The 14897-nt window shown below is 42.9% G+C and overlaps 1 protein-coding gene and 1 long non-coding RNA gene across 3 annotated transcripts in view; one reads left to right on the top strand and one right to left on the bottom strand.

Annotated features, from left to right (window-relative positions):
* Positions 1–513: 513 nt before the first annotated feature.
* LOC123963363 (myotonin-protein kinase) overlaps positions 514–14897 on the bottom strand; it is an 82513-nt gene continuing 68129 nt past the window's right edge. The window contains exons 13-17 of one of the 2 annotated variants that reach the window (XM_046040173.1): positions 7316–7413; positions 6455–6516; positions 6329–6346; positions 6091–6165; positions 514–3261 (exon numbers count right to left, since the gene is read on the bottom strand). In XM_046040173.1, coding sequence (XP_045896129.1) covers positions 3160–3261; positions 6091–6165; positions 6329–6346; positions 6455–6516; positions 7316–7413 — 355 coding nt within the window. In that variant the 3' untranslated portion in view covers positions 514–3159. The remainder of the gene's footprint in view (positions 3262–6090; positions 6166–6328; positions 6347–6454; positions 6517–7315; positions 7414–14897) is intronic. The other variant, XM_046040172.1, reaches the window with a different exon arrangement.
* On the top strand, positions 5567–14614 carry LOC123963365. The gene is made up of 3 exons (XR_006823160.1): positions 5567–5939; positions 7380–7490; positions 14347–14614. It is a non-coding gene; the product is annotated as an uncharacterized LOC123963365 (long non-coding RNA).

Raw genomic sequence — 14897 nt, 5'->3', positions numbered from 1 at the left:
TCTGATTGTGCATTGTTTCATTTGTTATTAACATTTCTTGATGCAAGCTGTTTTTAACAAAAGCTTTCAAAAAACGGACACATTCTGATTCTGACATGTCCCCAGCATCCTCAGTGTAAATGACACCTATCTGTCATTATTTTTTAAATGTCTTGCCCCATCCAGGCTGCGATTGCTCGGTTCACAAAATGTGACATTGACCGCTTTCTACACACAGCTGCTTGCAAGGCACCCGAGCTGTGTAAGGATACTCTGATCGATCACCAATCGTAATCGGCCGATAATTGCTTTAACTACTTTGATCAGTGGTCTCTAAAAGGGTGGATCAGAAAAGCCCATCAGATGATGCAATACTCGCCAGACAAATTTTCAGCAGCAGTTAAAACTAAGCGGTCTGAGTAGGTTTCAAAGCTGGCTAGCACCAAAGTCCTTTTCAGAGAGGAAGCAATTGATGTGCCCAGTTAATTATTTACAATGAGAGCTGAGCAGCAATTAGACAAGCAGAACAACAAGCAGGAGCGATCATGTGACACGTGGTCATCTCACACACACGCCATCAGAGTTTAATTGTCTTGACCCACAGCACATCAGACAGAGAGACAGATCCTTCAGTGTGGGTTTCCTGATGCAAAGAGAGTAGCCGTTTAGCAGCTCAATCAGCTGACTGCCCCTCTCTCTCCGTTTTCGCTTTAAAACGGAGACCTGGTAGGGCTTTATAAAATGATTACATAGACACTCATATTTGGCTTCCTGATTCGGTCTTATCAGTCATGCAAAGCCAAAACAGTTTTTTTATTAAAATATTTTCCACTCTGTAAGTAACACTTGTGCTGTGCATGTTGCCGTATTTACTTTGCCTAGTCTGTTTTCTGCCACCACAGTCTCTGTACTTCCATGTTGCTTTCAGTAACAGTTCCACTTCGTTGTGTGTCAATGCAAAAAACCAAACAAAAACAACCTGGTGTGGTTGTTCATCTATTACTGAAATATTTTGCCAAATCTTCTGCAACTGTGGAGTAGACTATTTGTTTTATGTTTACACTGGCACACGCGTGCCCAGTGTACATTTGCGGATGGAGATCGACTGATACGCAGCTAAAACGCTGCTGTGGACAGAGAAGATGGCTTTCGTTATCAAACTGTTTTAAAAACCTGTAGTAGTGTGGATGTAGCTTAACACAGACCACTCCTCTCTCTACTCCTCTCATGTCAACCCTCCCATTTTCCCCTAGATTCTCCTGTATTTTCCCGTTTGCACCCGGTATCCTCCCGTTTAAATGTTTCCTCGTAAATCTCCCGTATTTTTAACCTTTATAAAATCAAAATGATCTGCTGACTGTAAGTGTTACTACATGTAAAAGATGTAGACTGTGCACAAGGATTTAATAAATGAAAACAACCCAATGAAATAATATTAGGCCTATACTAGTGGTAACTATAAGTAATATTAACAATATACTAACAGTATAATGTGGAATTGTACATACAACATAGAATAACATTGTACTTTTATGTATTTAAATTTCCCTTATTTTCAAATCTCAATGATGACAGTTATGACTCCTCTCTGTAGCCCCCTCTCCCTCTCTCTGCTCCTTTCCCACCTAAAGCCCACAGAACCTGCCTGAGTTTTCCACAACAAAAAGCAGGTATTTCAGAGTTTCTCATTGTCACATTCTGCCTGTCAGCTATGTTTAGTTTAGCTCTCTTGAGTTTTGGTTATTTGATCAGTTCAGTATCTGCTTTATAGTGTTTTGGGGTTCAGTCCTGTCTGTTGTCCTGTGTCCAGTCTGTTAGTATTTATTGTGAGCTCTGCCTGATTTGATATCTGTTTGGTTATTATAATTGTGTTAATCTGTCTTGTTCAGCTATCTTAGTCCTTTGTTGAGTTTGTCGGCTAGCGCGGCTAGAATTCCAGTCACCCCAGGGTGTCATATACAGAGTCTCCAGGTAGAGTCTCCTGTACACACAGAATTGACGTTTTCCTTGAAATAACTACACTTGTTAAGCGTGTGTATATGATGCCTGCGATGAGAACAGGCTGGGCTGAGTAAAATGTCGAGGTGCCCACTTCAAGCACTGGTGGATTGTCATTTAATGAATCCACATCCTTCCGGCTGTTTTTCTGTCCCTCACTTTTACTGTCCAGTTCCCTCTACAGGTATGCCAGAGATATTTGCAAACATTTTTTGTACTAAATAGTACAAAAAAATAGCACATAAGTTCAGGATGGTTTGTGGAAAGTAGAGAAAAATCAGTTTAATTATTTAATAAATATAGAAAAGGTTTTTGTAGGTAGTCATACATTTCATATAGGGTGTCTACACTGCACATCTTCCACCCTAACTTCCCAACTATTAAACGTTTGACTCTGGCCACTTTGAGGAAGGGTGAATATGCAATTTCACATCATTTGGGGCAATTATTTTTCTTCTGCGCATGCAGGTCTATCATGTGGCAGCGTCAAACGTTTGACTCCGCCCACGTTGAGCTCTGCAATCTGCACACTGCAGTCAGGGGTACTTGTTAACAACGCAATAGCCTGTAGTGGTATGTGTTGTGGTTAAGACAGACATTAGTCATCATTAGTAACCTTTTGAATACTACAACAGGCACAGCAACAAACCATGTCTATAGTAGTGCATCATAAGGACAAACAACTCACAGGTGCAGATATGATACAGTAAATAAGATTTCTCTTGTGTAACAGCTAAATGCCCCAACATGGTCAATGCCTGAAGATGTGCATGGAGGAATTTTTTTCATCCCTCTCTGTCACTCAAACATCAATCATTGTCACACATTAAAGTGCATGCTCTCTAACCCTTGCTCAGTGCATCTTTATCATGAATATCAGTCTGGTACGTGTTGTCTGGTAAGAAGGCAAGGTAGGTGAGAAAATGTCCTTATCATTCTTTCATCATTAGCTCCCAGCAGTCTGACCTACCTTTCTCAATATATCAGTTGGGAAACTTAATTTGGAACATCACTAATGACATTCCGAGAAGCTCTGTTTGGAGGCGTTTTAGTCCTGATTCTTCTTCATCTTGTGAAGTTTTGAAAGCTGAGGAGTGGGGCAGGGAGTGATCATAGAGCTATTGCTCTGTCTTTGGTCCTGTTATAGTGGGAGAAATCAGCATGTGCCACCTTAAGGCGCATTCAGGAGAGCTCACTATAACAGTGTCTCTCCCAAGCTTGGACCTCCCCTCCTTCTGCACACACCAGCAGGTATGACTCACTAGTCACCTGTGGCAGGCGAACCTGGAGGACAAAGACACAAAAGGTTATTTATTCTATAAAAAAAAATAAATCAAATCATACCGGATTAATTTTGGTCTTTAAAAAAAAAAAAAAATTAATAATCATATTCTGTACACCTTAATTTCCCCTTTGTGGAGTTTTTTTGGTTTCTGTTGGACCCTTTGTGTTTTTTGGACTGCTGACATCACCTGTAAGTTTCACTGTGTTGCAATAAACCCCACTATCAATCTACCTGTTCCACCGCCGTGTCTGCATTTTGGGTCCAAAACTTTTGTTTTCTGCGTTCAGTTGAACGTAACAGAATGAACTGGCCAAAAATGGACCCCGCTGACACAACCTCCCATGAACTGTATTATTTTGTTATGGACTTTATGGAACTTCACAAAATGTGGAAAGAAGCCAAATGCTCCAGTTATGGGGAACCTATCTGCTCACTGGCTCTAGAGAGGTGGGCTGCTAAAACTGAGATGTGGGGTTTTGTTCTTAAGGAGGCCCCAGTTTTTCCTGTTTCCATCTCTCAGTCCCCCAACAACAAGGCAACCTCAATCCCTCACCTCAACAAGCCAGCATCTGCCTGCCTGTTTCCCGGGCTGCAAACCTCCTGTTTGATGGTGAAGCATGAAACTTTGCCACCACACCGTTGAAGGAAATCTCACAAGCTTTACAACAGGACATCAATGTGACATCAATGTTAACGGTTTTCTGAGATAGTTTTTAATTAGCTATAGCCACCCTGAAAAGAAGTGGTTCATCACAACATAAAAGCAGTCACTTCCTCTTGCCAGCAGGTGGCGCTATGACTAAGAGTGAAAATTGGCTTGTAGATGGACTTTTAATTGTCAGTGGCTTTAGACTGCACAGCGAAAATCTGAAGTCAGACTAATTCTTTAGGAGGAGTTTGTTAAAGTATGAAGTGTGTAAATCATCGAAAAATAGGCTGACTTCCTGTGGGATTTAGAGCATCGCTCCAAGAGGCTGTATTGTACGTCTGGACATGATACATGTGCCACAGACATTTCGTATATGTAGGTGAAACGTGCCGCTGGGGCTGCTTCATTGAAGGTCACTTCCTGTTGCCAGCTGGTGGCGCTATGACTGTGGGTGAATATTGGCATGTAGATGTGTTCAGAGTGGGACTATTCAACTTGTAAAATTTCATATAGATCTGAACATGTGCAGTCAAATTACAACAACAACTTCCTGTGTCGTGGCGAAGCCGCCACAACGTTAACCGAGAACTCACATGACATTTCAGTGTGTTAAGGGTTCCCGGGACAGTTTTGAAGTTGATGTCCAACCTGCTAGGAGTAGTCCATCATAGCATAAAGCGTGACATATCCTTTTGCCAGCAGGTGGCGCTATGACTCAGTGAATATTGGTGGATATGTCTATGTACACTGAAGTTATAACAATTTCCTGTTTTGTGGCGAGTCGATTTTCGACACCTCGACACGGGCACGCTCGAATACTAACAGTTTGTATGACTTTTAATCTTCAGTGGGTTTAGACTGCACAGCAAAAATTAGATGATCAGACTAATTCTCTAGGAGGGGTTCGTTAAGTTCGGACCCTGTAAAAGGGCATAAATGGGCTGAAATTTCACTGTATAATCAAAACGGCTGACTTATTGTTGGGTTTAGGCTATGGCCCTAAGAGGCTGTTGTGTGTTTTGGGATGATACATGTGCCACAAATGTGCGTCTAGGTGATTCACTGCACCAGGGCTACATTGTTCGGACACTTCCTGATGCCAGTAGGTGGTGCTATGAAGTTGAGTGAATTTTGGCCTTTAGATTTGTTTAGGGTGTGACCCTTTTCAAACATGTGAAATGTGGTAGAAATGTGAGTATGTATAGTGAAGTTACAACTTCCTGTTTGATGGCGTAGCATCAAACTTCGCCACCATGCCACAGACAAGTCGTTACACAAAAACACTTATGTTTTAACACCAGGGCTGCTTTAAGAGCTATAGGCTTTATGTCCACTCTGAACTAAAGGTCACAGTACTGTTATTTACATATACTGCAATAAACAGAGGAGACAGCAAAAGGGATCTCAGCAGCCTCCAAAGGACAGAGATTTGGCTGGGTTTGTCTAAGGATTGAGTTCTTCACACAGAATGCTTCAGGAATGAGCCACTGGTGTGCAGGTATGCCCTCTTCTTATGCCTTCCAGAGTGGGTGTCACCATATTCTGATTGGTCCAGAGTGGGTGTCACCATATTCTGATTGGCCAAGAGGGAATCACACAGCCGCACTCAATCCCTGCTGAGGAGTCAGTGCAACACTCCCTGTCCAGCAGGTGCTCTGAATGATCACTAAACAACAACCAGAGTAATGGAGACTCGGCCAAACTAATGGAAAAATTTAAATAGCAGACAGTACATACAGACTGCTACAGCGGGATGTCATCACAAAATCGACATGCATTGTATTGTAGGTTATGGTCCATGTATGCTTTAAAGCAGCAAAGACTTATTTTAAGACAATCGTACACCTTTTAAGCTTTCGTGGGCCAACTAAAATGCTGCTAACATAGAAATGCATCACTAAGAAGAGTCTACCACTTTTGAAATATTTATCTCGTTAGACATCCACACTTTTACTTATGCAGAGATTTGAATGCAGCAAATGAAGTACTGGAGTGTTTCCACAATGTGGTATTGCTATTGTTACTTAGGTAAGTAAAATAACTGAATACCTCTTCTACCACTCTTGAAATAATATCCCACATACACTACAAAACATCAATGGTATAAAATATCAGAATTGCATTCAAATCACATCAGTTGAATCCTTATTGACTGATTGTTTAAGTATTTTGTCTGTACCCTGTGGAACAGTAGCAGGTGGCGGTGGAGAGGAATCATCAGTGGGTAATGGCAGGCAGGGGGCACTTTCTCCCTCTGTAACATATGCAAGTCAGACCAGTTAACAGACAGCAGCTTTGTAGAACCAAAAATAGAACCTGGCCTACTGAATAGGATGGACCTTGGCCGGCTGTACACATTTCATGTCATACAGAGAAACTCGGTTTGCCCGTTAGCAAGCCTGGTCTTTGTTACTTACGCAACAACTGCAAAGCTTCTGCAAATGAATTAAGAATCACACAGGTAACATGCTGTTTAAAAGTATTTTTGTTTTCCATGTCGGACAGAGAAAGAAAATATGACAGTGGATTAAAGATAGGCTTACATCCCATGGTGCTTCCATACAGTGGGCCGTCAGAGCAAGAGAGACTGGGCAGATACTCAGCTCTGTGATTGGAGGAGAAAGAGGAACATCAGAGTCTATAATGTGCTGGTGCAGGCATTCAGCCTTGGGGTGCACAGCTGGCCAGCCAGATTAGTAATAACAAACACACAAAACTAAAAGCAGCACAAATGTGTTTTGATGAAAGGGATGATAGTGCGAGTGTGAAATGAGGGAGAGAAGAAGTGATGAAGAAAGCAATAACAGAAGTGAAGTACAAGTCATTGACTGTTTTTATTATCACACATGGAGCGAGGTACATGCTTTTTGTCCACATGCTTTTGCAAAAACAAGTGTTTTAGTAATTGTTCACAACATCTTCATCCATCAGTCCAGCAGCAAGAAGACCCTCAATACTGCCTCTTTTAAAAGCTCATGACACTGTATTGATTTATGGGCATCCAAGATCCCGCATTCCAAGGCTATTCTTAAAGCGGGTATTTACCACCATATTTTGACTGACGCATGTATCCAGTATAAGCATACGCTGCTGGGACAGTGCAACACTGATTCCACCTCACATTTATGCTGTTCTTAAGAGAATTTGACAACATTATGCTACATATCTACCTCTATATGGCCTTGGCTTTTAATGTTCTCCTGTATGGATATTTGGTAGTTTTTAGAGAAAAACACCCCTATCTTTAAGTATGATATTGGTTCCTATGGTGTCATGGCATAACTGCATACAATATACAGGGAAAGAGAGAGCAGCAGGAGGCTGTATAAATGGATGATTATGATGATAATGAACATGTAATGTTAACATGGTGTAATAAAGAAGCAGGGGTGTTGTTCTCTTGCCTTTTTCCTTGGGGGTTCGCCAGTCCTGTATCTCCCTCTTCAATCCCTCCATTTCTTTCTCCAGCTCAAAATATTTCCTCTCAGCTTCTTGTAACCGTCTGGTGGACAAAGAAGGAAAGTTCGTCTGAGTTCAATGAAGCAGGGATGATGTAATGTCTGTCAAAGATCTGGAGTGGTGGGTGTTTTACTGTTTTACTTTGAAGTTTGGCGTTATGGTCTTGTTTTACTTTCTGTCTCACTGATTGTCTAGTGACTTCACTTGTGTGCCATTATGTTCACTGCTCCTGGTGTATTTAATTCAATTCAATTTTGTTTATATAGCGCCAAATCACAACAACAGTTATCTCACAGCGCTTTTCATAAAAGAGCAGGTCTACCATACTCTATGATGCTAGTTTTAGTATTGCTGCTAGTATTTAGTTGAACTATTCCTTTCCCTCGTTGCTCACACATTGTTCTACACTGTTTGATGGTTAATATCCGTGTTTTGCGTCTTGCTGTTTGTGTCTGGATTATTCCCTGTTTCCCTAGCGATGTTTGTATTTATTCTTTCAGTTTGAAAGGTTATGATGCTAGTGCTATCAGTGTTTAATCACCTGGTGCTTTGTTCACTCATTTTAAACTTCACTAAACATGCTTGACACATGCCACAGTGACTGTGCGGACAAGCTGTTTATAGTTTTTTTGCAGGTGAGTGATGTAGCATACTCAATGTCTGCTCACACATTGTTCAAGCAAAAATTATATTAAAAAAGATATCGTAGACAATGCATATCGCACCCCCTACTCCGGAGCCACCTTCAGTAAAGCCTTCCAGAAGGAGACATGGCTCTCACCATAATCATGCCTCTCTGCTGCCCAGCTCAGTCTGACTCTTGGTCCTCGTGTTTCATCCACGGCCCATCCAACTTTGGCTCCCTTTATCCAGTTGACAGTCCGGCTGACCCCTGCTGGCCCAGTGTCCAGTTGGCAGGCCAGCTAACAGCTGTTCTTGGTCTTCAGTCAACGGTCCAGCGGACTCTTGCTCCTTGTGTCTGACCTTGCTGAATGACTTCTGTGCCACAGCAATCCATTGCTGGATTGCAGAAGTGGCTTACTGTCTCAGCTGAGCTGCAGCAGCCCCCTTACTTTGCAGCGACCTATTGCCTTTGTTACAGAACTACAGATGCTCCCTGTGCTTGCTGAACAGCAGCAGTCTTCAGTCACCGTTCTGCAACCACTTGCTGTTGCTGGGCTGCTGGTTGAATTGGCTCCTGAGCTGCTGCAAATCCCTGACTCTCCTGAGCTACATCCAACCCCTGCCTCTGCTCAGGCAGATGTTCCTGTACACTATTCCAGCTACCTGGTTATGACGTTCCCTGTACGCACTTCCTGCCTGCATCTTACACCCTGCTGTTATGTGATTTAATGTCTTGCATCCTTGCACAGTCTGCAAGGATGCAGTCTGGTGTGGTATACCCCAGCCTCTATGGATCTTGTACTGAGTGCCTGTTCTTGTGCTGTCCTTCAGTCCAACCTCTGGTAGGATTTCTTGGTATCAGCCACTTCTTCTATTTGTCTGTGGTAAATGCTGTGCAGCGGCTTGTCCCTCCATGAAGGTTCTTCGTCTTCCTTGTCCTCACCCTCGGGTTTCTGCTGTCTGAGGTATTGACTAAGCCCTTCATCTTTGGGGGCCATCTTCCTGATGTATTCTTGGATCTTTGTCGTTTCATCCTGGGCAGTGGTGTTGACACTCACTTGCCCTCGGCCTCCCTCGCTACGCTTGGTGTACAGCAGTGGTTCTCAACCTTTTTTGGGCCAGCGCCCCCCTGTCCATTATCCAGGTCCCTTACCGCCCCCCATCAAAAAAGATGTTTGCTATTTGCCCTGAATATTATTGATTTTTTTTATTGTTTGCTATTGTTGCTATTGTTATTAAAAACATGGAAAAGGTATCAAAAAATCCATGTGAAAAGTAATTACATTTAACTAATAAGTGAATGTTCCTCCTGCCTGAAGCCAGATACTGTTTTCTTGGATGGTGCACTTAATAAGTGGGGGGTATGGGGTCCTCCCCCAGAAGATTTTGAGCATTATACACTCACTTTCCTGCATTCTGGTGAAAATGTCTCCTCCATTTCTGCCTTTTCTGCACCAATTTAATGTCTAAAAATTCAGGTGGCAGGTGACAATTCAAAATATATAATTATAATAGAATATAATGTAGTGAAGCTCTCAGACATTCTTATCGCTTTTAAATAATTTTCTCCTGTAGATCAACTTATTTAATATTATCCCTGCTGAGTCAACACACATGATTAAGTCTTACCACCTCTTTTGTGGGGAAGTAACCTACAAATGTGTTTGTGGCCCCTTTTCATCTCAGTAATAAATTAATCCGTTTTAATTCAGTTATTGACTGGACTTTATTAGCTCAACTGTTAATAACTTATAACTCAGGGTTTCCCACAGAATGACAGTGTAACTGTGGCGCAGCTGTACAGCATGCTAGCCTTGAAAACCCAGCTGTATTCTAACATTAACTTAGCGCTCCTTAATAGCTAGGCTCCTTACATGCTTGCTAATAACTTCTATTAGCTGGGTCTCCGACATTGACGGCGTTGTGTTGGACAGATTTGTGTAGCTGTGTTAACGAGGGAGAGAGAGTGAGAGAGCGAGAGACGGATGAGAGAGACGAGTGAGAGGATGTGCTGCGCGAATACGCGCTGCCTGCAGCTCAAATACGGTCTTAAATAGGCCTAGTAAAAAAAATCAAAATTCAATATGTGGCAGTAAGCATTGATATTGTGGCAGGCCGCCACAAATAAATGAACGTATGGGAAACACTGTAACTTATTTGCTCATGGTCAAAATTTTCTGCACATTCAGAATCTCTCCCACATATCTGAGTTCTCTGACATGTAAATAAAAAAAGTCGTAATGGGAGACTAACGTCATTAGCCTATTTAAAGATAATTCATAATATTTTACTACATGCCCTATACTGCATTATGTTACTGATTCGCTGGAAGTATCCCCTCGCCGTCTAACAGACAAAACTGAATGAGACGAGGAGGTGCTCATGCCGGGGAATACGAAACTAACCAACAACACCTGTGATCAAACAGAAAGCTCACGAATAATTCCACACACGTTAACTTCAGCACATCTGATAAAGTGCCGCTTCCAATCCCCAACAGAGCAAGATAAGTCTTCAGTTTTTAACGTTATATTTTTATAGCCTACTGAAACTGCAGTATATGTCCTGTCAAATAAGTTGAGATCCCAGCGCTCTTGCTATCAGGTCGCAAAGAAGAAAACTGGAGCCTTTCTCCCTTTAGTAACAAAAGTGAGTGAGAAAAGGGAAGTGCAACATACTTCCATCTGCAAAACACACAGCTTAACAATGCTATAAGCAATATATTGAATAATGATTAAAAGAAAGATATTTGGTATTAAACATGATATGATGATTGAAAATCAGGATATCTCATTGATATTGAAGATTAATAAATTGAATTGATATTCCAATTGTAAAATTGATAATATGGTTAAAGTAAGGAGAATTTGGGTAAAGGTTAAATAACTGTGCAAAAGGTCACTAAGTTTGGGTGAAGACATCATGACTATGAGTCATTGGGAGAGAAGGGTCAGCAAGGGGAAATGAAATGGACATCTCTGGCCAAACTGAATTTAAGGATGAACAAACTATGTGACAGTAGTCACGTAGACAGAAAAAAGGTGGTGGACAAAGAAAACTCACCTACGGAATACAATATATAAAGAGGAGTCAGAGAGAGATTGGGGTTATTCCTCGGCAGACCTCAGAGGCATCGGACTCGGAGCAAGACCATCACAGCACCGGACCAAGAGCCCAAGACAAGAGACGGGGATTTTAGCAGCAAACAACTAGAGAATACTTCAAGAGATCGCGCCACAGAGGGTAACCACAACATCCAAACCAACTGAAGAATCATTGGACTCTGAAGATTGTCTCTCACTCAACTGGTCTCTATAGGCTCTAGCCAACGAAATTAACTTATCCTTGGGGGCTATTTTCCTGGCCACTAAACACAATCCTAGCAACTATACCAAGTGCACTGATCAATGAGAAGAGAGCTGTCGTTAACGGGCGTGGCTGGGGTGGTATTTTGCTCTAGGGCTATTCAGTCAGGTGCCATTTCAGAGTAAGCAGGGTAGGCGTTCAGAAGAAGACAGTGAGAAGCTAGGCGAATCTCTTCGACACCAGCTTAAACAGTCCTCAGTTATACCTAATAGGGTAATACCCATAGGCCTAGAGGATCAGACCCTTTACGATGGAGAGCTGGTCCAGTACCTCCTGAACAGGGGTAACTCGGGATCTAACAGTCCGCTTTGGCACAAACTGTCTGCGACTCACAGCGCGAGGTGGGTCCATGTCACTCGCTGGTGTCGCAGAGAAGTTGCTTTCAGGAAGTCCGACATCAGAAGATCCCTCTTGTAAATGTGTAACCACTGAGATAACAAAACGTTCACGTTGTATTCCTCAGAGAAATAAACACTTTTCCACCAAGAAAGAGAACATCAATTTTCCAGAGTTTACACAGTAAACGGCATGTGGGTAAAATTTTAGAGATAAAACTCTGACTTCCTGTTCCCGTGAAGGCAGCACGAAGCTGCACCAGAAGTAGCTGACGGAGAAAAAATACACAGTTTTGTCCAGTCGCAGTGGACTAAACTGGCAGGTTTTAATGTTGCAGACCACAGTTTTTTGCAAGTAGTTTAAAGTTTAAACTTGTATTGTTGTGAATCTTAAGTGTAAACTCGCCTTAGAATTTCCAACCAACAAATGCCACCCAAAAGCAGCTCAGTGCCCCTCCCTTCCAAAATATTGGTTCCAGCGCCCCCAATCGTCCTTGGAACGCCCTCTGGGGGGCGGTACCGCCCCCGTTGAGAAACACTAGTGTACAGTCTCAGGGTGCTGGATTTGGGGTGGAACCCTCCATGCATTGTGAGGAGCTTTCTTGTCTTGATGTCAGTAACCTCTATCTCCTCCTTTGGCCAGTTTATTATACCAGCGGGGTATCTGATGACTGGCAGGAGCTCCCATGTTGTGCAGAGGCAGGTTATTGGCCGGTAGTTGGATGGGATTGTTCCCTTCTGGGGACCCTTCATGGTCAGGACTGTCCGTCCTTGGGTTAACCATTCTGGGTGGGTCCCATCCATCAGCAGTTGGTTCATTTGTGCTGCCAGGTGGTCATGGAGTGCAGTTAGTTTCTTCAGCCAGTAGGTGTGGATCATGTCAGGGCCTGGTGCTGTCTAGCTCTTCATACCTGCCACTTTTTCTTGGATGTCTAATGGTTACTGGATCTTGTTCTGGGAGATTGCTGTGATCTGTTCTTAGATTCACTAGCCACTTGTTGTGGGATGCCCCTTTCTCCCATATGTTCTTCCAGTTCAGTCTCAGCCCTGGGTGGATCTGATCTTGTGTTATTACCCAGCCACTGAGAGTACACTTTGGATGGTTCAGTAGAGAACATCCGGTTTCCTGGCTTCTGCTTCATCCTTGTATCTCTTTAGGTGGGTAGCCAGAGCGGTAAGTCTTTGTTTGGCAGTCTCCAGAGTCTCAGGTATCGACAGCTTGTTATATTTCTTAGGTAGCCCCTTCTTTGCACCTTTCTGTAGCTCTGAGAGCTGACTAACCTCTCTTCATCTTATAGCCAAGCATCTCAAGGATCAGCTCATTGGTCTGGTTATGGCTTTAGTAGCGAGTATGTAGTAGTATGTAGTGCTGCATTCACATCTTCTAGCAGACTTTCAGAGGGTACTTTGTCACTTAGCCTTGGCAATCTTGGTTGTCGTACTTGGGGGTCCAGCTTAGTTATGATCTTCAATCATAGGTCAGTCGCCCTTATGTTGAGTGATTCTGTGCCGTAAGGGCTTGTTGTTATTGGGGCTTGGGACCCAATTTCTCAGTGTGGGGATGATGACGACGACGACGACATCTCCCCGCTGACCTGTCGTCCTGGCTCCCCCTTGCCGTAGCATATTTGTTTTACCTCATCAATCTCTAGTTGTGATAGGAGCTGCCGTTTGTGGATGTTAGAACACTGAGCTAGGAGTTGTTTCTTTGTCAGTGTTGATGATGGGTTTCGAAGCATCCATATATCCCACAGTCTCTGCATGTAACCCCTTTCACCGGGATTGCTTCTATAGTAGCATTGCATCAGATCCATATTTTCCGCTCCTATTCCATGAATGTCTTGTTTTAGTAGCCCATTTGTTATCGGGTTGCCCTGGTTCCCTAGCACCTGACACGCACCCGGGCGACGTCCGAGCCAGTATGGCTCTTGTATTTGCGGTTTCACTCATGTCTGAGGTAGGCAAGTAGCATTAAGGACCTTGCCTAAGGGTCCACCTGGATACCCCCCGCCCTGACCGGGAATCGAACCCACGATCACCTGTACTAAAGTCAGTGGCATTAACCATCGGTCGAATTGGATGTACTGACAACTATCACTGAATTAATTTGATAGTGAATAAATCTTAAAAACCAGAGGATTCTCAGGCGACTTCTGAGGCATTCCTGTTCAAGTTACTAGTGAGTTACAAACGGCCTCCGGTTTTTCTAACTAAAACTCCACTTAGGCTATGTTGATGTTCAAGCTCATCTTAATTAGCCTACATTTTATCAGGCACCACCAAGTGTATCTGCTGCAGGTTTATCAAGTGTCACACAAAGCTATGCAAATCGGACACATTAAATATCAAAATCAATATTTTTCCATTTTGGTTTTAAAACAGAAAAACAACTTTTTTCCCCTCTCCTTCTCAGATTTGGTTTCTAAACGAATTAACCAAAGAACAAACCATACACGAATTTTGCTGACATGATTAGATTTTGTTGATTTGGTAATCAGTCCTTGATTTGTGCTTCTTCTATGATTAAGTATGTTATGTAGATAAATGGTTCTATTTTGTCTGTTTTAACATGTATACAATTTACCTGGGACTAAGCGACAAGCATGATGATATCAGGAGGGTGTTAAAGCTATTTCTCTTTGACCTGTCAGTCACAGATGAAGCCCTGCTGAGACAAGTCATCAAAACAACCAGCGAGGAAATTGAAAGGAGATGTCGTCTGGGTCGCAACACCTGCACCAAAGTCATCTATGCACAAAGTGGTCAGGTAAACTCGTTCATCACCCCATGGGGCCTTTATGAGTGAGTCTGCATCCCTTCGGCCTCTCAAATGCCCCAGCTGCATTCCAGAGATGTATGGAGTAGGTGTTGGACTCTCTATGTAATGAATGTTTCATCCCGTACCTAGATGTGCTATGCCAGATCCTTTGAGGACGGGTTAGGGTTAGTGTTAGGCGGGTCCTGAGGGCTCTTCCACACCATGGCATTAAACTCAGGCCTGCCAAGTGTGAGTTATTTAAGGAGGAGGTGTCACGAACCCCCGGCCATGATGATTATTTGAGTGTTTGTTTTTTTCTGGGATTTGCGTGCTGGGTGCTTGTTATGTTTTCGTCTTGTCCTGTGGTGTTTGTGTCACTTTCCTGGCAGTGTTCGGGGGGCGCACCTGACAGAGGTCGTCACCGCACCTGCACCTTCATCAACC

The sequence above is a fragment of the Micropterus dolomieu genome, linkage group LG23 (genome assembly GCF_021292245.1).
Source record: "Micropterus dolomieu isolate WLL.071019.BEF.003 ecotype Adirondacks linkage group LG23, ASM2129224v1, whole genome shotgun sequence".
Classification (NCBI taxonomy): Eukaryota; Metazoa; Chordata; class Actinopteri; order Centrarchiformes; family Centrarchidae; genus Micropterus; species Micropterus dolomieu.
Note: the sequence above shows the minus strand (reverse complement) of the source record. Positions and strands in the feature narration are given on the sequence as shown.